The following is a 22423-nucleotide window of genomic DNA, read 5'->3' as shown; positions in this document are numbered from 1 at the left end:
TTTGTCAACAAAAGAAAGCGAATAACTCATTGATATATTAGAAGATACTACTACTACTACTACTACTAATAACTCACTGCAGCACCAAGCCGCCTGAGGCCAACACAGCTACGCAAGCTCCTCCTCCAACCTAATCTATTTAAAGCCTCCCTCTTTACACCCTCCCAGGAAGTTCCCATTTCCTTTAAATCCTTATTTATGACATCCTCCCAACCCAGACAAGGACGACCTGCTTTCCGTGTAGCCCCAGACGGTTGGCCAAAAAGGACAATCTTCGGTAATCTGTCATCCTTCATCCGTAGAACGTGGCCTAGCCATCTCAACCTTTCTTTCATTATAGCCCCAGAAAGCGGGATTGAACCACACTTTTCGTACAACCTACTGTTTGAAATACGGTCAGTCAGCCGGGTACCCAGAACAATCCGTAGGCAATTTCTCTGGAAAACATCTAGTAAATTTTCATCTGCTTTTCGGAGTGTCCATGCTTCAGAGCCATATTTGACCACTGTCATCACTGTAGCTTCCAATATTCTAATCTTGGTTTGTAGGCTTATCTTTCTATTCTTCCAAACTTTTTTTAACTGTGAAAAAACACCCTGAACTTTAGCTATTCTACTTTTAACATCTTCACTGCTCCCACCATCTTTACTAATAATACTACCAAGGTAACTGAAGCTCCCAACCTGATCAATCTTTTCGTTACCTAAGGTCACCTGTTCATCTTCACTTATTCCTAACCTTAGTGACTTAGTCTTCTTAACATTAACTTTCATTTATATGGGTAACACTTGTTATTTTTTTTCATTTCAGTTAGAACAAATAAGTTCCAAAACTCGTCCCTACGGAATCTGAACATTACCAATATTAATGCTCGCGACCGCAACCCACCACAAAAAAAACCTAAAATCAAACAAATATTTTTTTCAGCCAGTGAATAAAAAAAAGATGAAGCAGCTATTTCGGCAAAAGCTTGACGACCAAGCCCTTCTCGAGTTCAAAAGGAAAAAAACAAGCCTTTTCAGGCTACCTAAACAAAAAGAATAAAAGAACAGACGAAAAATCAAGCCATGAATGAATACATTCGAAAATTGGCCTGAATATGAATTCTCGCGCAGAAGATTAATTAAGCGTTTCTACCTAAATGATGGACTTCTTTTTATATAAGGAATGTTTACTTGATCTCTTTTCATTTCCTTTTTTAAAATAAAGTTTTTAATTTTGGTTACTATGGGCCAAGGTTGTCCTTTATAAAATCGCATCTACCAATGTGACCACAATCCAGCTAAGGAAAAGCCAAGGTTTTTTTTTATATGTGTGATATATAACGAGGTCATTGTCTGAAGACGAACATGAAGGGGTCAGTGCAATAAAATGCAATTTTTAAGAAAAGGTGCATTTTCTGGTATGGATAAAATATCTAAATATGACGAAAAGCAGCATAAAAGAGTCCTAGCTCCTTAGGGACACCACCACTAATGCTCACCAAAGAGAAAGTGATGGCTCTATCAGTTCTTTGTTTAATTTTCCGGATCCTGAAATTATACTTCTGCTCTAGCAGCTAACCCTCTCTATCGTTCTTCTTCTATCACTTGATAAACCATAATCTTTATGTATAAAAATGTAGTGTCTGTCCGTTACACTATCTTTATCGTTACACCGTTACACGTTATTACCGTTACACGAGCTCAAAAAATTGAGGCTCTTTTCAAATTTTATTAAATTGCTTAAAATGTAAAAAACTGGTGATTGCACAAATATTTCAATATATTTTGACAATGGATTAAAGCAATTGGTAAACCTTAAAACAGATCACCAAAAGTTTTAAGTTTAGTAGAAATTGTTGAAGTTTAGAATGCTTGCTGCTCAAAGAAAATTTGTCAAAGTGTCAATTAACGTCAAAAAGAAATTATTATTAAATTGCTTAAAATGTAAAAAACTGGTGATTGCGCAAATATTTCTATATATTTTGACAGTGGATTAAAGCAATTTGAAAAAAAAAGTTTGAAGTTTAGTAGAATGTGTTGAAGTTTAGAATGCTTGCTGCTCAAAGAAAACTTATGCTCAAAGTTATTTATGGGTACACCTAAATACATTGAAATTAACTATAAAGATGCGTGTCCGATTGCAAAACGATCACTTTGCTGAAATATTTTCAGTTCAATTGCTGGTAATTGGAAACGGAAAGCTCCCAGTTGACTCAATTTCAGGACGTATACAACTGCCTCCTGAATTCTTTAATTTAGTGACGTCAAAAAATGATTTGGTTGAAAAGGTATTTCCGTATATTCTAACCAATTATAAAAATCAGAAATGCCTAAGTGAACGAGCGATTCTGGCAGCCAAGAACAAAGACGTCCACAAAATCAACAATATTATTCTGACCATGATTCGAGACCAGGCAGTCATTTACAAGTCAGTCGACATAGTTCTGGAATCAAATGAAGCGGTTAACTATCCGTCATAATTTTTAAATTCCCCGAATCTCCTGGAGATCTCTAGGTGTTACAATTATATGTTGCATGTTCTAGAGTCGGTAAAACGGATGATCTATTTATATGCACAGACAATGGGACTGCGAAGAATGTTGTATATCCACAACGCAGTTAAAAATTAGCACCTTGCATACGTGTTGCTTTAGGGGGGGGCGGTAGGCTTGCGGCTCAGAGAGAAATTACCAAAAAAGCATGTCGATGTATTACAAGAGCAACGCGAAACCTGGCTTGCGGCTGAAAGAGAAAGTAAAAAAAAAGAATGTATGTCGAAGTATTACCAGTTGTATATCTTCAAATTTTACGCAGTTAAAATTAGCACCTTGCACACGTGTTGCTGGGGCACGTTCCGGAAAAAAAACTAAAAAATAAAGAAGGAAAATAAAATAAAGATAGAAGAAAAAACTATAAAAAAAAAAAAAAAAAAAGGTAAACAACTAAAAAAAACTAAAAATAAAAAAAGAAAAAAACTAAAAAAAAACTAAAGAAAAAGAAAAAAATTAAAATTAAAAAACAAGGGATTATAAGAATTCAAAAACCTTAAAAAAGAAAACCAAAACTTTGAAGCTTAGTAGATATCATTGTTAGAAATTGGACTTGATTTAATAATCAAATATCTTTAAAAAAAAACTGCATTAGAACACGGGGGACAATGAGAATCTATATATAGAAGCCTGCCCCATGCCGTGCTGGGGCCTGGCAGCGAAACCGCCAGGTCCCAGCTTATATAAATGTAAACTTCCCACATATATCCATTGCAAATTTCTCTTGAATTTCAAATTTCTTGGCATTTAAAAAAGAAACATTCATTTCTTTCCTAACCAATCCTCGCCGTAAATTTCATCATAATTTTTCTCGACACGTGCTATTAAATCTGAAGTGGACACACCGTCTGTCCTTTCAGTAGGAATAAACATTCTCATGGCTTTGATATGCCCATAAACATCATAACCACTTCAAGTTGTGTATGGAAGCTCATCATGAGTGACAAAGTCTATCTTGTGTTTTCCAAGGTATTCTTCATCTAATAACCAGGGGGCATCTTTAACAATCTCATCGACATATCGACAGTGCCTCACTGCTTCGTATCTCTCTTCTTCATTCATCACGGTTAAACCCTTTTTCGAATGTGTTAGGGCAACATTACATATTCCAACTATAAGGTATACATTAGGAAAAGCCTTTTTGACTTGAAGAAACTGTTTAGCATGCCCTGGATGGAACAAATCGTAGATGCCATCAGCGTAAACGCGAATTCTTCTTGCCGCTCGACCGGATATGGCTTCCTCGAAGGTTATCCTTCTAGAATAGTCACACTTGTCTCTTTCTCTCTTTGCCTCATAACCGTCACTGAATGGTGCTGGTGCTGATCCTGCCCCAATTAAAGTATGGTCACCAGAGTCGTTGATTTCTGAGTATTTTCTCTTGCAGCCCATATTTATATTTGGATGGATTCCCCCGTCAGCATGCAAGTCTAGTGCTAACTCCTTTGTAAAGGTAAGGAATATTTAATCAGTTTCTTCATAGAAATTGACATGAAAGTACTTCTGCATTTCGTGTTTTTTTAATGTACTTAAAAAAAATAAAAATATCTAGCCTTGAAATTCATTTAATCAACAATTTTATCACTACGTCACATATGAAACGTATGTACTAGACAAATCCGGTTCATGCGGGTTTTTTTATGGCGTTCAATTTTTTTTTATGGAATCACTATATTCAATGTTTATTACTATACATTTTTTCATGGCGTTTGTATAATTTATATATTTTATAACTATGTATTTTTTTTATGGTTTTTATTTTTTTTATGGAATCACTATTAATCAAATATTTTTTTTATGGAATTACTTCATATATCGCAGTGATTAATGTCCTTTTTATTAAATTCTTTATTTTCCACTTGGATTAGAGAAATGAAAATTGATCACCTTATGTGTCATACGATGTTATCTACAATATATGTAAGAAAATTGCGAATATTTGTTCATTACCTTAATATATATATATATATATATATATATATTTCTTCACTCTTACATTGTTTACTGAAGCGTGTCAAAATCACCAGACAGATGATTTAACTGACAAATAAAGCTTTAGTGAAGACCCTGTCTTTGTATTGTGTTTAGTTTCTAATTGAACAAGCCTCAATCAAAGTCTCTAGAAAACCTGATAATTTAACTTAACAAATGGGCTAGTGTATATAACATTGGTCAATCAGAGGCTGCGTAGTATTTGCACTCACACTGCAAGATATGTTTTAAACTAATTTGTTGGACAATTATCACCAAGCTGATAATATCACATTTAGAAATACATCCAAAATTTCTGCCAGATGTTAAATTGTGCAGCAGAATGTACAATTCTGAGAGTTCCTAATAGTGGACGCAAGATGAAGCAAAACATTGATTTTAGCATAAAATAAATTAAGGCTGACTTGAAAAATTATTAAAGAGTACTATATTAAGACAAAAGTAAAGGCTGTCAGGAAGCAGTGATTAAAAGAACCACTTTCAAAGAAAGTATTAAAAAGTGTTACTTCGAACAAAAAGTAGAACTTTTGCACTACGTGCGGCAATCCTGTCCTGCAACCATTTCAAAGTTTAGATTTTCAAATAAGATAAAACAAAGACAAAAAAAACAGAATAAACAGATTTTTATCATCTACTTCAATTATTTCTTGATATTCCTTGTGAGAGAATTTTGAAATTTAGCCTAGGAAGTCCTACTAAGCTTCAAAAAGAGAGTGAGAAATAAAATAATCTGGTTAAAAAGTAGTCCGTCCAAACGTCACAAAATCAGTAAATAAGGTAAAGTAATAATGACTATAGTTCAAATCAGCTTACAAACAAAGGAAATGCAAAAATTTATGAGAATTATTCAAGTAAGGAATAATATATCATTTCGACAAATAAACATAAATCGGATAGTAAATGCTTTTTTCACTTTCTTATGTGAAGTACGTAATGTAGAAAAATATTTCAAGGGAGGGGAAATCCTCAAAGATTTTTTCACAATATGGTACAGAGAGACTCATATAATATTGTTGTAGCTGTTATAATTCTCTAATAAATTGATTTTATGAACTGTTATTTTGCATTTGACACTTAACTCTAGGTTCTCACAAATATGGTTATTCACGTGCAAACACGATTGCTCGGCCAGATATGAGAATATCGCAGATGTCTGTCAATTTTAGTTCAAATCTGTTCGATGTTCCAAAGTTATCGTACAGGTTCATGAAATCTAAGTTCGTATATTGTTCTATGAGAAAATTTCTCGGAATGATTCAAAATACTTCGTCGAAAATCCACACCATGATTCTTATAATCTACAATTTGACTCATTGAAAGGAGAATAAAAAAAGAGAAACAGTCGATAATGCCATCTACAAGTTGAATTGAAAATGATGAGACAGCGAGACAGCATCTCTGTCAGCATTTGCAAATTCAAAATTCGGAAATATGATTAATGTCTTCAAATTCAACATCGTATCATGTCTGTGATCAGGAATGGCTCCAGGCATGATAGTATATCAGAATATCTTCCAGAAACAATTGAATACTTGAATCACCAAATTGCAGGACATTCACATGCTGGAAAAGGCCAACTTGGTTTGTATCTCAAGTAGGCTTAAGTTCTAGGTTGGCCTATTAGACTTGACCTGATAAGTAAAGTAAAACAAGACCTTTTTGGTATTAAATTAATAATAGGCTATGGTTAAAGTTGATCTGGTAGTAGCCTAGAATTGGGCTGTTGGGAAGGAAGCATGCTAAGAAAACAATTCTTACTTTATAATAGGCCTATGCAGAATATTTATAGTTAAAATATCCTCACTAGCCTACAATCCCACTATAGCTTACCTTCAGTACTCCTCCTAATGCGCAAATATATATATCTAAAATATATGTTGCCAATGTGTTTTCAGTTTCTTGACATTCAACATTTAATCAAATTATTAGTAGGCCTAGGCAGGTTGAATCAAGAATGATTACTTCACCTTAAATCACCTTTGCCTGAGATAAGGATGAATCCTATAGATACCATCAGTTGTGATAGTAACTCAGCTCATTGGGTACATCTCAAACTGTGTGTCATGGGTTGCTACACCAAGCTCTGTCAACAACCAACTTAAAGGCTTTGGTACTAGGGAACATAATTCTCTTCTGGGTAAGGAAATTCCTTAGACCAGCCGCATAGTAGAAGAAAATTTGTCTTGTATCCTGGTACTAATATGGAAGTTGCCCTGTTGTTCTTGAAAAACTGTCTGTCTAGAATAGGCTTTGGATCATGGTTGCAGACCAATTTATTTACCTTAAATTGCAGCTTGGAGTAATATAAAGATTATCCATCCTTGTGATGCTCCATGAAAAAAAGATTTTGTTTGGTGTAGATTGTGGCTGTTAGACTAGACTCTTGTGGAGGACTCAGTTTTACATGCTATTAAAACATCTCTGCATGCCTATGTTGGTATATGCAAGATATTCCAACAAGATGTTTTGCATGCTATTAAAACATCTACATGCCTATGTTGGTATATGCAAGATATTCTTTTCAACTTTTTGATATTCATAGAGTATGGCAAGTTTTGGAAAGATCTTAAGCATTTTGTTAAGACTACCTGCTGCTGCATAGATTCCAGAATTGATTAATCTACCCCTTTAACTAGAGTTGCAATGGTTATGAAGAGTTCTAATTTACATCAGATTAGAACCATTTAGAGCTAAGTAATCTCTGCTAGATATCTACTACAGAACATTCTCTTTATTATGTTTGGTTTACTTTGGCTATGACACACTGCATGTGTAAATTGAATTTGACCTTGTCAACAACCAAGACACCCAGATTGTCTTTGCAGTGACTTTTTATGAGTGGCTGTTGAGAATCATCATCAGAGGCCATAAAGTATTAGCTCTTAAATTATAGCTTGGAGCAATCTAAGGCTTTAAAGAATCTAAGGATTAGTAGATCTGAGGGCTATTAGCTCCAAAGTGTATGATGTTACATTTCTGAATATTAAATTTGAGCTGCCAGGTTTTTGGCAGCAATCAAGGCAATGCTACAGAGTGCATCAAGATCTACTTGGAGGTATTTAGTACTTTGGGGTTATAAATTGAACCAATTATTTTGTAATTGTCCACACATATGCAAATTCTATTCTTAATGATTAAAGATGCATCATTTATACAAATATTGGATGAAGTTAGGGCCAATACAATGCCTCAGGAAGCCCACTTCCTACATCCACCAGTTCAATATGAAAATTGATCTGTCAGCCCCAAATACCTTTGTCACTTGATATCTATTAGTAAGCAATTTCATTGTCCAATTTTCAACATCATTGTGAAGGCTTATTGCTTAGATTTTATAGTGTAGTTTCCTGTGGCATACTTTATTGAAAACTTTTGATAAATCTAATTATATCACATTGATTAAAGATCTCATGTCCTTAAGTTTTATGAAATGTCCATAAGAATCAATGAGATTTGTGTCAATTGACTGACTAGGACAGAAGTCATGTTGGATAGGTGATATTAGCTTGTTGATACTTAGGTGTTCTACAATGGCTGAGTTTACTATGCCTTCAAAGAGTTTCCCTGCCCCTGAAGTGATGATTATTGGTCAATAGTTGCTTGGGCTTCATCTATGCTGATTCCTTTTTGAAGAGGTGTAATATAAGCATCATTCTAATCTTGTGGGATGGATTTTGTATTTAGGGATTTTTGGAATAATAGGGTAAGAGGATGAGATTATACTGTATATTTCTCTTTAAAAAACCAGAAATGTCTAAACCTGTAATGCCAACTAATAACTGGCAAGTCCACAATAAAAGAATTAAGACGCACCGAAAGAAAATGAATAATACCAACAATCTGGAACGTCTGCCTATTTAGTGTCATCTTTTTAGCAATAGTAGCAAATGGTGGTGATAATTTAGTAATGATTAGATTTGTACCAAGGCATCTTTGCAATTGGGAGTCAATTGCAGTAAGTTTAGGAAAAATGGGAATAAGATGTGAATCAAATATGTGACTGTGATTCATTTCACCATTAGGAAGGCCTTTCAAGCTATCAAGAGTTATATTGCCTTTGTATTGGAGCAGGGAACCTTAACTGCTTGAAGTTGTCAATAAACATTCAGACCACAGATCAACCCCTTTCTATGGTTTCTACGTATAAGCTGATCTGCTTTTGTTTTTTGGCAGCATCATCTTGCAAATTTTGATTATGACTAACAATTCTAGATGCTGGACTATTTTTGTCTTGAGGTCTTGGAAATCTCTATGTTGATTTGAGTTGGTAAAGGTAGTTCAAAGGGAAAGATTGGATTAGTATTGGTGCAGGTTAAATGCTGGGTCCTAAGCTCAGTCTCTTCATCAAAAATTAGAAACTTGAACTAATCATCTAAAAGAGTCTGAAGTCTTGTTGTTGTTTTGGAACTATGTGTCAATATCACCAAAGCTTTGGAAATGTTAATACTACTAGGTTTGATATTTTCTAATACAGAGCTTGATGATGATGTTCCTTTGTTCTGAAGCTTTTGCAGAAGAGCTTTATTATACTGATAACTGAAACTAGTGGGTTTGACTCTACAGTCACTGCAGAATTGATGCCATCAGTTCTGGGTTGTTTCTGAGGATTGGCTGGTTTTGAGGGTTAGAGATAACTATAGGGTTCATATTGGTAGGCTCTGAGGCACTTACAGACCTATCAACTGTTTGGTTAACATGATTGTCTGGCTTTTCAATTGATTCATTTTCTGAATCAGGAAGTAAGTCAAGCACAGACAATGAGCACTCAACTGCTGAACTGGGTGGTAGTGTTAAACTAGGTATGCTATCAGAATAAGTGACTGGAAATTTAGTGAAAGAACTATTCATTGATTGTTTCCCTTTAGTCTGAAAGGCTGATTAAGGTGTTTTTAGGCAATATGGTTTTTAACTATGTCATACTGGTCAGATGCCTTGCAGTACCCACAGTGAACAATGCACTTTAAAGCTTGATGCATTTCCAGCTAAAAGCAAAAAGGAAGCAGTTAGTCTAGTTGGAAGTGCGTTAGACTGCAATTTGATGGTCTGTGAGAGAAATAAAACAAGGTCTTTGCCCAATGCTTTAGATCAGCTTAGGTAATTTTACAAGGACATGACAAGTTCCAGGTAGCATTGCTACTGTACTACCACACTGTTTGCACCCCCCCCTCTAATGTGCAAATATATAGCCTAAATTTTAGAAGTCCAATGCATTCCATCATCCGTCACTGCTCTTTGTATGCTATGAAACTGGTTTTGTGAGATCTAACCTAAGCATAATTCTTGAGTGTTTTTTGTTTAATTAACAAGTACCATTAAAAATTACTATTTGGCTATAGTTCCATTTTGTCAAAGTTATACAATCTAGAGGCGTTATACAATCATGACCCAGTTAAAAAAGTAATTTACAAATGTTTTAAAAATTGCCATATTCACTTTAAGTCATTTGCATCACTCCTGCTTAAAACTGTGTGCCTGTAAACTGAACCAACTGTGACAAAATCAAGCACCATAAACCCTCATGGGAAGTATATGATTTGGGTAATATATTTAAGTGTTAAGGAAGGGGGGGGGGAGTCAGGTATGCAAAAAGTTCCAAAGCTGCTGCCTGCCAGTAGCAGAATTCAACAGATTTTTAAAGCTGCTGACATTTTAGCACTTGTGTTTTGACAGCTTTTCTTTGAGCAAAATTTATTTTTATATGTAAAAATGGTATTTTCAAACAAAATCTGCCAACAAATTTGAAAACTGCCTAGTAGCATTGCTACCCCACTTTTTGCAAAGTGGCCTACAGCTCTGTCAATTTTGTATCTGATCCAATGCATAAATTGTCAATTACTGAAGAAATGGTCTTAGATGGCCTTGGTAAACTTCTTGTTAACAAATCCAAAGGATCAGATGGGATATACCCAAGGCTCCTCTAGGAGTGCTAAAATGTTCTCAGTTCTCCCCTGTGTATACTCTTCCAGCTGTCCCTATAAAATGGAGAACAACCATCTGATTGGAAAACATCCTATATCACACCAATCCACAAAAAAAGGCCCCAAAGATCATGCAGAAAATTACTGTCCCATCAGTATCACTTCTGCAGTTGTAAAGGTGCTCAAAATATTTATCAACAGAGCTCTAATTCAGCATTTGGAAATTAACAATATTTTCACTTCCACTTAATATGGGTTCACATCTTTAGGATCCATTTGATGCTAATCTAATACAGGCATATGGGTATGTTGGATCATTGTTGGATAAAGATTTCCTGTTAACCTGGTGCTGCTGGACCTCTCAAAAGTATTTGACTGGATTCGTCATGAATTCCTTATCACCAAACTAAAAGCAACAGCTGTTAATGATGTTATAATCAAGTTGATACAAAGTTTCCTTTCAGAAAGAACACAAGATATAAGAGTTCATGACTCCCATGAACCTCATTTCTCCTCTTCTACCACTGTTTTAAGCAGCATTCTACTGGGGAACATTCTTGGGCCAAGTTTTTCAGCTTCAGCATAAATGATGCACCAAACCCTCTCTCAAACCTCCTCAGTCTTTATGCTGCTGATTTGAAACTTATTTATAAAGCTGCTACACCCTCTGACATGCAATCTATCCAAAAGGACCTTGATATTCTAGGGACTTTGGGCTCATACATGGCTCCTCTCTTTCAGTAATGATAAATATATACATCAGCAGTACCATCTTCAGGGTAACCCCCTTTTGGCAGTCACAGAAGAAAGGAATATTAGAGTCCTTGTTGATTGTCAATTTAAGTTCATCACCCATGCAAAATCTGTATTGTTGTCTGCCCTCCAATTGCTTGGAATGATCTAAAGAATTATTTCCAGCAGACGCCCAAGTTTATTTATGAAGCTCTATAAGGCACTAAATCGCCTGTGCTGAGAGGTTGGAATTTCTCTGGTATAACCCTACTTCGAGAAGGACAAGTAAATATTAGAAAGAGTACAACAAAGAGCAACCAAAATTGTTAAAAGCCTCAAACAAATGCCATACAAAGAGCGTTTACATCACTTGAAGCTTCCTACTCTCGCATATCAGAGGAAACGTGCTGACATGATTATGGCCCACAAAATTATATTGGTAAATATTCTACAGAAGTCATAACATAGCATTACAAGGATGGAAAATCCTTAGATTCGCCCCAAGCTATGATTTAAGGTAAGGTCATTTTAAGGTAAGTCTCTAGCCTACATCTAATCTGGTAATATTCAGGGACAGTATACTTTTTAGAATTTCATACTATCTGGATTCTGGAAGTGGAGCATTATCTGCAACTGTAAATACTGAGATGAACTGCTTTTTAGTGCATTAACCATCTCCCTTGGAAGATAGACTTTTCCATGTCTATATTGTCAGTGAAAGTCCAATCCTATTGAGTCAGTACCTGACAAATTAGACTGAAATCAGTGTATCTATGTTTTGTAAATTCTAGTCTTTGGGGATACAGTCTGAAACTGCAAACTATTGTAATGTGGTCACTAATTCTAAATTGTGGTAGGAGGTCAATGGTTATTATAGATTCTTGGCCTTAAATCATGAATGGGGAATATACATTATGGGATATATATCTTTGTAATTGGGGGGGGGGGGGGGTTAAATTATTGTGGAATTGCAGTCAAAATGTGCTGATTCAAATCACTCTTCATACTATAAAGTAACTATTGTTTTCTCAATATATTTCCTTCTCAATAGCCCCAAATCTAGGCTTATGCTGTTGATGCTCTACAATTGTTTCTCCTCTGAAGGATAAACTATAGTAGCAAAAGAGTAGTACTATCTGATTCTCTGTTTAATATTCTTTGCCATGACAGTTGAATCCCAGCACCTCCCTGTGTGTGTTAACAAAAATTAATGGTTTATTTAACTTACATTACTTATTGTACTGATTTCTCACCAGCAGCCAGCTTACCAATGTAAAATTTTGTGGTGTAAATTATACCAATTTGGAAAGGAAACAGTCATTTTGCTGATTAAGGAGAACAATGCAAAGAAAAGTTCAAAAATTTACATATTGACATAGTTTAGCTAGGAAGAAAGTGACTGACATCATTTGATATCCCTTTTCAGGGTCTTTCCAAATTAAACAATTGGTTCCAGAGAAAATCCATTTTGAGCCCTCAATGCGGCTGCAAGAGGTGACTTATTACCTGTCTGTAATTTTATAGACTGTGATGTAAATGGAAAAAAAAAGTAGTCAAGACCTAATTAGATATAAAAATAACTTTTAAACAAGGCTTTTCACAATTCTCTTTTATGTTTCATTACCCTCTTAACAAGAAAGAAAGAAAAAAGAAGAAAAGGGTGCATCACTGTAACCTATTCAAAAGTGGGATTTTTGTTCATTTGTTAGGTCCTTGTTGTTCATGATGGGGACTGATAGTTTCCTATTAAGGGTATCCAACAATGGTTATTCTACTTATATACGTTTTCTTTTGCTGTGATGCTTGTTTTGAGGGGTCTCAGGCTGTTTAAAAAATTTCCGAAAAATGTGTTTTTAAAACATTATTTTACTGCTAAGACTACTGAAAATAATAACTACCAGTCTTGAATCAGCTGTAAGTGGTATTTTTTTTTTCTGACTGGACATTTTTTTAGAAACATATTTTTAAACTTTTGTTTAAAATAGCCTGTTTTGAACCACTTTAAGAGCTCAAAACAGAATTTGCCTCCTAACTTTCTTCAATCACTTTATTGACTGAGATACATTAAGTCTTTAAGGTACCCAAAACAACCCATAGGAAATGTTGCTGGAAAACATTTATCAAATCCTCCCCCGTTTTTCGAAGCTTCTAAGCTTCAGAACTATGCTTGACCACTATCATTACTGTGGCTTCTAATATTCTGATCTTGGTTTGTAGAAATATCTTCCCATTCCTTGGAATTTCTTTCAACTGTAAAAAAAACCCTGGGCCTTGGCTATACTACTTTATATCTATGTCACTGAAGCTATCTACTTGATTGATCTCCTTGTTACCAAACACCACCTCTTCCCTTCACTACATATTCTTCTTGACATTAATTTTCAAACCTGTTCTTGTACCCTGAAATTTTATAACTTCTAAAATATTATTCATTTTGTTTATATTTTCATCTAGGATGCTTAAATCATCAGCATAATCTAAGTCTAGGAAAGTTTTACTTCCCCAGTTGTTTCTATATTCTCTCATTGCCTTTGCTGCTCCTTAGGACAAAATCCATCATAATGATCCAAATAAATGGAGATCGATGCAACCCTGATTAACTCCTGGCTTAATAAGAAACCACTTACTAACCTCATTTCCTACATTAATTGCAACAATGGTATTCTTGGCCATAGCACCAATCACTATAATGTATTTTTCTGGTATACCATACAAGGATAGGAACTTTGCTAAAGCTTTTTTGTCAGCTGAATCAAAACACTTGCTCAAAATTAAAAGAAAAAAATGACGACTAAATGGGTTTGATGACTAAAGTACTTCTCAGTTAGGTTTTCAATCTAGGAAGGAAAATTTGGTCAACACATCCTCTACCCATCCTAAAACTACCTTGCTCTTTTCCTAAAACTTTACCTGAAGCATCTCTAAGTCTAAGAAGTATTATAATACTCCAAGTATCTGCTTTCCACAGAAACCAAGCTAATGTCTCTATAATTACCACACTCACTCTTATCGCCTTTCTTATAGAGGAGTTTAATTAAAATCACTAGGTACTTCTCTTTTTTCAAAATCATGTTCATAATTTTCAGTAACTTGTCTATAACTTCATAATCAATGTATTTAAAAAACACTATCAGCACCTGTGGTCTTATAATTTCTCTTCCTTTTGATACTGCCATTAATCTTTCCTCACAAAATAAATATTCCTTCACATCCAAAGTGTCACAAGCTTTATCATCCTTTACTATATCTTTTCCCATAACTCTATCATGATTTGGCACATTTTCAAAATGTTTCTGCCCATCTCTCTTTAATGCTTTCCTTATCACTAATTGTGGGCCCAATCCTATCTTTAACTGGCAAAGTCCAGATTGACTGTTCCCTCTCAATTGATTAATATGCCAGTAAAATATTTTACTAATGTGCTGTCTAGCTGCATCTTCCAGATCTTCAGTAATTTTGTTCAAAACCTCCACTTCACACTTTTTAATTCATATTTTAATTCTTTCTCCATGCACCTCACATTCCTTTTATTTTCATATGACCATCACTCAAATAATTTTTGTGCAAGCCCCTCCTATCTCCTCTCTATGAAGTGCTTTACATTCCTCTTGTTTTTTAATAATCTATCACTCAAATAATTTTCGTACAAGTCCCTCCTTATCTCAATTAAACATAAAGCATTTTCACTAATACTCCTTGGTGTGTTAATAACTTCCTTCCATAAGACACCATCAGCAATTTCACAAACTATTTTCCTAAAATTATTCCATACATCTTCCACATTGTAAAATTTTCAACCCTCGCGTTTATCATCAAAAGTTTCTCCCGAGTTCACATCTTGGAGTCTACCAACATCAAAGCTTTCCAGAAGGCACCTGTGGTTCCTAATTTTTTGCTTTAGATTAACCTTAGACACCAGTAGATGGTGATCTTTACTTTTGACATCAACAGTAGCACTCTTGTAGACCCAAGTATCTTGTATTGATCCTGGCCGTCTCTGTTTTACAATAACATAATCAATACGGTTAGCTGTCTTACCATCATGTGATTACCGTATTCACTTTATGACCAAATACTATATCGGTTATAACTAGATTGTTATACCTACAAAATCGCAGCAGTCTGCAACCATTGCTGTTTACTTTTCCTACACCAAATTTACTTAGGCTATGATACTATCTATCCCTGTTTTGACTGACCTAGGCATTAAAATTCCCTAATAAAATACTTTCTTTCTACATGGGACCCTGTCTTTTTGTTCTTGTAAGTGCTATGGCCCCAATTACACCCACGGTTAAATAATTAGCATAACCGTATTAGCACAAAATTTGCATAACCGGATACTATTTCTGTAACAGGGCTGACGATTACATAATTTGCATGGTTACATGAACATAAATTCTTCTTGTTCTACTTAAAGGACAGATGTAGGGAACTTGAAATACTTATTTAATTAACATGATTTATTTTGTATAAAGTAACTTTCTATGTCTGAATCTGTATGTGGACATGTGTTTTTGTCTCTCTCTCCCCCCCCTCTCTCTCTCTTTGTGCTATGCGTCTGAGCGGCTCTTATCTTGTCTCTATGTCAGTCTTTGTGTGTTTGACACTGTGAGTTTTTAGGTGTTTGCTTGGTTCTCTCTCTCTGTGCCTGTGTGTCTGAGTGGCTGTTTGCTTATCTCTGTATCTGTCTTTGTTTGTGGGTCTAACTCTGTTTGTTTATTTGTGTTCTCTCTCTCTATTTCTCTATCCCTCTCTCTCTCTGTGTGTCTGAATATGTGTCATACTTTGCGCCTGACTGTGTTTTTTTAGTATTTTTGTCTCTCTATCTGTCTTTGTACTTATATATCTGAGCAACTTTTTATTTCTCTCTCTGTGCCTGTGGGTCTGAGGTGATGTTTGCTTGTCCCCGTGTCTGTCTTTTTGGGTCTGACTCTGTGTCTTTGTCTTTCTCTCTCTCTGTGCCTATGTGTCTGAACGGGTGTTTGTTTGTTCCCGTGTCTGTCTTTGTATGTTTTGGTGTCTGAACGGGTGTTTGTATGTGTTTTTTTCTCTCTCTCTCTCTGTGCCTATGTGTCTGAGCGGGTATTTGCTTGTCTCCGTGTCTATCTTTGTGTGTTTGTGTGTCTGAATCTGTGTATTTGTGTTTTTTCCCTCTCTCTCTCTTTGTATACGTGCGTCTGACTGGCTGTTTGCTTGTCTCTCTCACTTTGCCTGTGTGTCTAAGTGGGTGTTTGCATGTTTCTTTGTCTGTCTTTATGTGTTTGTATGTCTTACCATGTTTTTGTTTCTCTGTCTCTTTCTCTCTCTCTCTCTCTCTCTCTCTCTCTCTCTCTCTCTCTCTCTCTCTCTCTCTCTCTGTGCCCGTGTGTCTGAGCGGATGTTTGCTTGTCCCCTTGTCTGTCTTTGTGTGCTTATGGGTTTGACTCTCTGTCTTTGTAAGTGTCTTTGTCTCTCTCTTTCTCAGTGCCTATGTGTCTGAGCGAGTGTTTGCTTGTCTCTGTGTCTGTCTTTATGTCCTTGTCTGTGTGAATCCGTGTCTTTGTGTTTGTGTCCCTCTCGCTCTGTGCCTATGTGTCTGAGCAGCTGTTTGCTTCTCTTTCTCTCTCTCTCTCTCTCTCTCTCTCTCTCTCTCTCTCTGTGTGTGTACACGTGCGTCTGACTGGCTGTTTGCTTGCCTCTCTTACTTTGCCTGTGTGTCTGAGTGGGTTTTTGCATGCTTTTGCGTCTGTCTTTGTGTTTGTATGTCTGACTATGTTTTTGTTTCTCTCTCTCTCTCTCTCTCTGTGCCAGAGCGGATTTTTAGTTGCCCCCTTGTTTGTCTTTGTGTGTTTATGGGTCTGACTCTATGTCTTTGTATGTGTCTTTCTCTCTCTCTCTCTCTCTCTCTTTCGGTGCCTATGTGTCTGAGCGGATGTTTGTTTGTTCTCTTTCTGTCTTTGAATGTTCGTGTGTCTGAATGGGTGTTTGTGTGTGTTTTTTCCATTTCTGTGCTTATGTGTCTGAGCGGGTGATTGCTTGTTGTCCTATGTGTCTTTATGTGTTTGTGTGTCTGAATCTGAGTGTTTGTGTTTATGTCTCTGTCTCTCTCTCTCTCTCTCTCTCTCTCTCTCTCTCTCTCTCTCTCTCTCTCTCTCTCTCTCTCTCTCTCGGTGTCTGAGCGGCTTTTTGCTTGTTTCTCTGTCTGTTTTTGTGTGCTTGAATCTGTGTGTTTATATGTGTTTACTTGTTTTTTCTCTCCTCTTGTGTGTCTGTCTGGCTGTTTGCTGGTCTCTCTCACTTTGCCTTTGTGTCTGAGCGGATGTTTGCATGTTTTTGTGTCTGTCTTTATGTGTTTGTATATCAGACTATGTTTTTGTTTCTCTCTCTCTCTTTCTCCCTCTCTCTCTGTGCCTATGTGTCTGAGCAGACGTTTGCTTTTCCATATGTCTGTCTCTCTTTGTCTGTCCTTGTGACTCTGTGTGCTTGTAGATGTTTAGTCACTCTCTCCCTCTCTTTGCCTGTGTGTCTGAGTGGGTGTTTGCCTTCTCTATGACTGTCTTTTGTGTTTGTATTTTTGACTCTCTGTGTTTGTATGTGTTTTTCTCTCTCTGTGCCTGTTTGACTGAGCAGCTGTTTGCTTGTCTTGCTTTCTCTGTGCCTGTGTATCTGAGCGGATGTCTGCTTGTCTCCGTGTTTGTCTTTGTGTGAATCTGTGTTTGTATGTGTTTTTATCGCTTTTACTCTAAGTCCCTGTGTGTGAGTGGTTGTTTGCTTTTTTCTTTTTCTGTGTTTGTTTGTCTGACTGTGTTTTTCTTGTTTGTGTGTCTTACTGTTGAATAAGTTTCTCTCTCTGTTTCTCTTTGTCTCTCTCTGTGCCTATGTGTCTGAGAGGATGTTTGTTTGCCTCATGTCGGTCTTTGTGTGTTTGTGTGTCTGACTCTGTGTATTTTTATGGTTTCTTGTCTCTCTATTCCTCCCTCTCTCTCTTGCCCTGTGTGTCTGAACGGGTGTTTGCTTGTCTCCGTGTCTGTCTTTTTGTGTCTGAAAATGTATGTTTGCATGTTTTTTGTCTCTCTCTGTGTGTCTGAGCTATGTTTACTTTTCCATGTGTCTGTCTTTGTGTGTTTGCGTGTCTTGCTCTGTGTGTTTGTCTTTGTTTTTGTCTGTGTTTCTCTCTCTCTCTTTTTCTGTGTGCTTGAGTGGCTGTTTGCTTGTCTTTGTGTCTGCTTTTGTGTGTCTAACTCCATGTGTTTGTATGTTTTTCTCTCTTTCTCTTTCCCTGCCTGTGTGTTTGAGCGGATGTTTCCTTGCCCTTGTTTTGTGTCTTTGTTTTTGTTGTATGTCTGACTGTGTGTGTCTTTTTAGGTATTTTGTATATATATATATATATATATATATATATATATATATATATATATATATCTGCTTGTGTGTCTGATTGACTGTTTGCTTGTCTCTCTCTCTTTCTTTGCCTATGTGTTTGAGCTGGTGTTTGTTGGTTTCCTCGTCTTTGTTTGTGTGTTTGTGCATCTGAATCTGTGTTTTCGTCTCTCACTCTAAGTGCCTCTGTGCCTGAGCGGATGTTTTTTTGTTTTTCTTCGTGTATTTGTGTGTCTGACTGTGTTTTTGTATGTTTTCTCTCTCTCTGTGCCCGTGTGTCTGAATATATGTTTGCTTGTCACAAACATATGTCGCTTGTCTGACTGTGTTTGAGCGGGTGTTTGTTGGTTTCTTCTTCTTTTTTTGTGTGTTTGTGCATCTGAATCTGTGTTTTTGTCTCTCACTCTAAGTGCCTCTGTGCCTGAGCGTATTTATGTGTCTGACTGTGTTTTTGTATGTTTTTTCTCTCTCTGTGCCTGTGTGTCTGAACATATGTTTGCTTGTCGCCGTGTATGTCTTTGTGTGTTTGTGGGTCTGACTCTTTGTGTTTTTGTGCGTTTTGTCTCTCTTTTTCTCTGTACTTGCTTGTCTGAGTGGAGTAATTGCTTGTCTCTGTGTCAGTGTTTGTGGCTCTGACTCCAAGTGTTTGTATGTTTTGTTTCTCTCTCTCTCTCTCTCTCTCTCTCTATCTGTGCCTATGTGTCAGAGCAGGTGCTTGCTTTTCCCCTTGTCTGTCTTTGTGTGTTTGTGTGTCTGACTTAATGTTTTGTATATGTTTTTGCCTCTTTCTCTGTACCTGTGTGTCTGAGTGGCTGACTGCTTATCTCTGCTTCTGTTTTTGTTTTGTTTTTGTGTCTGACTCTGTTGTTTTGTATTTTTTTGTATCTGTTTCTCTCTCTCTCTCTCTCTCTCTGTGCCTGTGCGTCTTACTGTGTGTTTTTTGGTGTTTCTCTTTTTGCACCTGTTTGTCTAAGTGACTGTTTACTTGTCTTTCTCTTTCTGTGTCTATGTGTCTGAGAGGGTGTTTGTATGTGTTTTTCTTTCTCTCTCTCTCTCTGTGCTAATATATCTGAGCATGTGTTTTTTTTGTTCCTGTGTCTGTCTTTGTGTTTTAGCTGTGTCTGACTGGATGTTTATGTGTGTTTTTTCTCTCTCTGTGCCTATGTATCTTAGTGGGTGTTTGCTTGTCTCCGTGTCTGTATTTATGTTTTGTGTGTCTGAATCTGTGTGTTTGTGTTTTTTCTCTCTCTCGCTCTCTCTGTGCCTATTTGTATGAGCGGCTGTTTGCTTGTCTCTTTGTCTATCTTTATGTGTTTGTTTGTTTGAATCTGTGTGTCTGTAGGTGTTTGCTTGTCTCTGTCTCTGTCTCTGTCTCTCTCTCTCTCTCTCTCTCTCTCTCTCTCTCTCTCTCTCTCTCTCTCTCTCTCTCTCTCTCTCTCTCTCTCTCTCTCTCTCTCTCTCTCTCTCTCTCTCTTTCTGTACATTTGTGTCTGAGCGAGTGTTTGCATGGTTGTATTTCTGACTTTGTTTTTATTTCTCTCTCTCTCTCGCTCTCTCTCTCTCGCTCTCTCTCTCTCTCGCTCTCTCTTTCTCTCTCTCTCTCTCTCTCTCTCTTTGTGTGTGCATGTGTATCTGAGCGGATGTTTTGCTTTTCCTGTGTCTGTCTTTCTGTGCTTGTCTGTTTGACTCTGTGTGTTTGTAGATGCTTTAATCTCTCTTTGCCTATGTGTCTGAGCGACTGTTTGCTTGTCCCTGTGACTGTCTTAGTGTGTTCGTATTTCTGACTATGTGTTTGTATGTGTTTCTTCTCTCTCTCTCTCTCAATGCCTGTGTGACTGAGCGGCTGTTTGTTTGTCTTGCTTTCTCTGTGCCTTTTTGTCTGTGTGGGTGTCTGCTTGTCTTTGTGTTTGTCTTTCTGTGTTTATGTGTGTGAATCTGTGTTCTTATGTGTTTTTGTCGCTCTCACTCTAAGTGCTTGTATGTCTGAGTGGTTGTTTGTTTTTTTCTTTATGTGTGTTGGTGTGTCTGACTGTGTTTTTCTTGTTTGTTTGTCTTACTGTAGAATGTGGTTTTCTTTCTCTCTCTCTGTGCCTGTGTGTCTGAGCGGATGTTTTCTTGTCCCTGTTTCGGTCTTTGTGTGTCTCTGTGTCTGAAAATCTCTCTCTCTCTCTCTCTCTTGTGTGTTTGTACGTCTTTTTGTATTTCTCCCTCTCTGAACCAGTGTATCTAGGCTAGATGCTTGCTTGTCTCTGTCTTTTGTTTTTGTGGGTCTGACTCTGTGTTTTCGTCTCTCTCTTTCTCTCTGTTCCTATGTGTCTGAGCGACTGTTTGCTTCTCTCTCTTTCTCTCTTTACCTCTAACTCTCTCTTTCTCCCTCTCTCTCTCTTTCTCTCTGTATATGAGTGGGATGTTTGCTTGTTTCTGTTTCTGTCTTTGTGTATTTTTGGTCCTGACTCCTGTGTGTTTATATGAGTCTTCCTCTCTCCCTTTGTCTGTGCCTATGTGTCTGAGCGGCTGTTTGCTCGTCGCTCTGTCTGTCTGTGTGTTTTTATTTCTGACTCTGTGTGTTTGCAGATGTTCGGCTCTCTCTGTCTCTCTTTGTCTCTCTCTCTCTCTGTGCCTATGCTTTTGACTGGCTGTGTCTGTCTTTGTGTGTTTGCATCTCTGAATCTGTGTGTATGTATGTGTATGTGTTTCTCTCTCTCTGTGTCTGTGCGTCTCAGCGGATGTTCGGTTTTCTCTGTGTCTGTCTTTGTGTGTCTTAGTCATTGTGTTTGTTTTTAGATGTTTTTGTCTCTATCTCCGCGCCTGTTTGTCCAAACGGATATTTGCTTGCCTTTGTGTCTCTTTTATGTGTTTCACTTCTTGTGTTTGTATGTGTTTTTGTCTCTCTCTCTCTCTCTCTCTCTGTGGCTGTATCACTGAGCGGATGTTTGCTTTTCCCAGTGTATGTCTGTGCGTCTTTGTATGTCTGACTCTGTGTGTATTTGTAGGTGTTTTGTCTCGCTATCTCTCTCTCTCCCTCCCTCTCTCTCTCTCTCTCTCTCTCTCTCTCTCTCTCTCTGGCTGTGTATCTGAGTGGCTGTTCCTTGTTTTCTTTCTCTCTCTTGCTATGTGTCTGAGTGGGTGTTTGCGTGTTCGACTGTGTTTTTGGTTCTCTCTCTCTGCCTGTGTGTCTGAGCGGGTGTTTGCTTGTCCCCATGTTTGTCTGTGTGTGTTTGTAGGCCTGACTTTGTGTGCTTGTATGTCTCGTTCTCTCTCTCTCTCTCTCTCTGCGTAAGTATCTGAGCAGATGTTTGATTTTCCCCTTGTCTATCTTTCTTTGTTTGTGTGTCCGAATTTTTCTTTGTATTTGTTTTGTATCTCCCTTTCTGTGGGTATATGTCTGAGCGGGTTTTTGTTTGTCATCGTATCTGTCTTTATGTGATTGTTTGTCTGACTGTGTGTATGCATGTGTTTCTCTCTCTCCCCCTCTCTCTCTCTCTTCTCTTTTGTGTCGGAGTGGATGTTTGCTTGCCCCCTTGTCTGTCTTTGTCTGTTTTTGCGACTGACTCTGTGTATTTTGAGGTGTTTGGCTGTCTCTCTCTCTCTGTGCCTGTGTGTCTCCTTGTGCATGTTTCCTTGTCTCTATCTCACTGCGCCTCTGTGTCTGAGTGGGTGATTGTATGTTTTCTCTCTCTCTCTCTCTTTGCCTATGTTTGAGCAGGTGGTTGCTTGTTTTTTGTCTATATTTTTGTGTTTTACGTCTGTATCTGTGTGTTTGTATGTGTTCTTGTTCCTCTCACTCTCCGTGTCTGTTTATCTGAGCGGGTGTTCGTTTGTCTCTCTTTCTATCTTTGTGTGTCTTATTTTCTGTGTTTGTAGTTTTATTCTCTCTCTCTCTCTC

General features: G+C 37.1%; 2 protein-coding genes across 2 annotated transcripts in view; one reads left to right on the top strand and one right to left on the bottom strand.

The window, feature by feature from the left end:
- Positions 1-3212: 3212 nt before the first annotated feature.
- On the bottom strand, positions 3213-3925 carry LOC136036565 (choline-phosphate cytidylyltransferase A-like). The gene is given in 2 exon segments (XM_065718868.1): positions 3213-3331; positions 3334-3925. Coding segments are annotated over 2 exon segments (711 nt in total).
- A 1990-nt stretch (positions 3926-5915) lies between these two features.
- Positions 5916-22423, top strand: part of LOC136036276 (inositol polyphosphate multikinase-like) — a 47310-nt gene continuing 30802 nt past the window's right edge. The window contains exon 1 of the mRNA XM_065718416.1: positions 5916-6106. Within this exon, the coding sequence (XP_065574488.1) occupies positions 5989-6106 (118 nt within the window). The 5' untranslated portion in view covers positions 5916-5988. The remainder of the gene's footprint in view (positions 6107-22423) is intronic.

This window comes from Artemia franciscana, chromosome 15, assembly GCF_032884065.1.
Source record: "Artemia franciscana chromosome 15, ASM3288406v1, whole genome shotgun sequence".
Lineage (NCBI taxonomy): Eukaryota > Metazoa > Arthropoda > Branchiopoda > Anostraca > Artemiidae > Artemia > Artemia franciscana.
The sequence above is the reverse complement of the archived record's forward strand: the minus strand, read 5'-3'. Positions and strand labels throughout refer to the sequence as shown.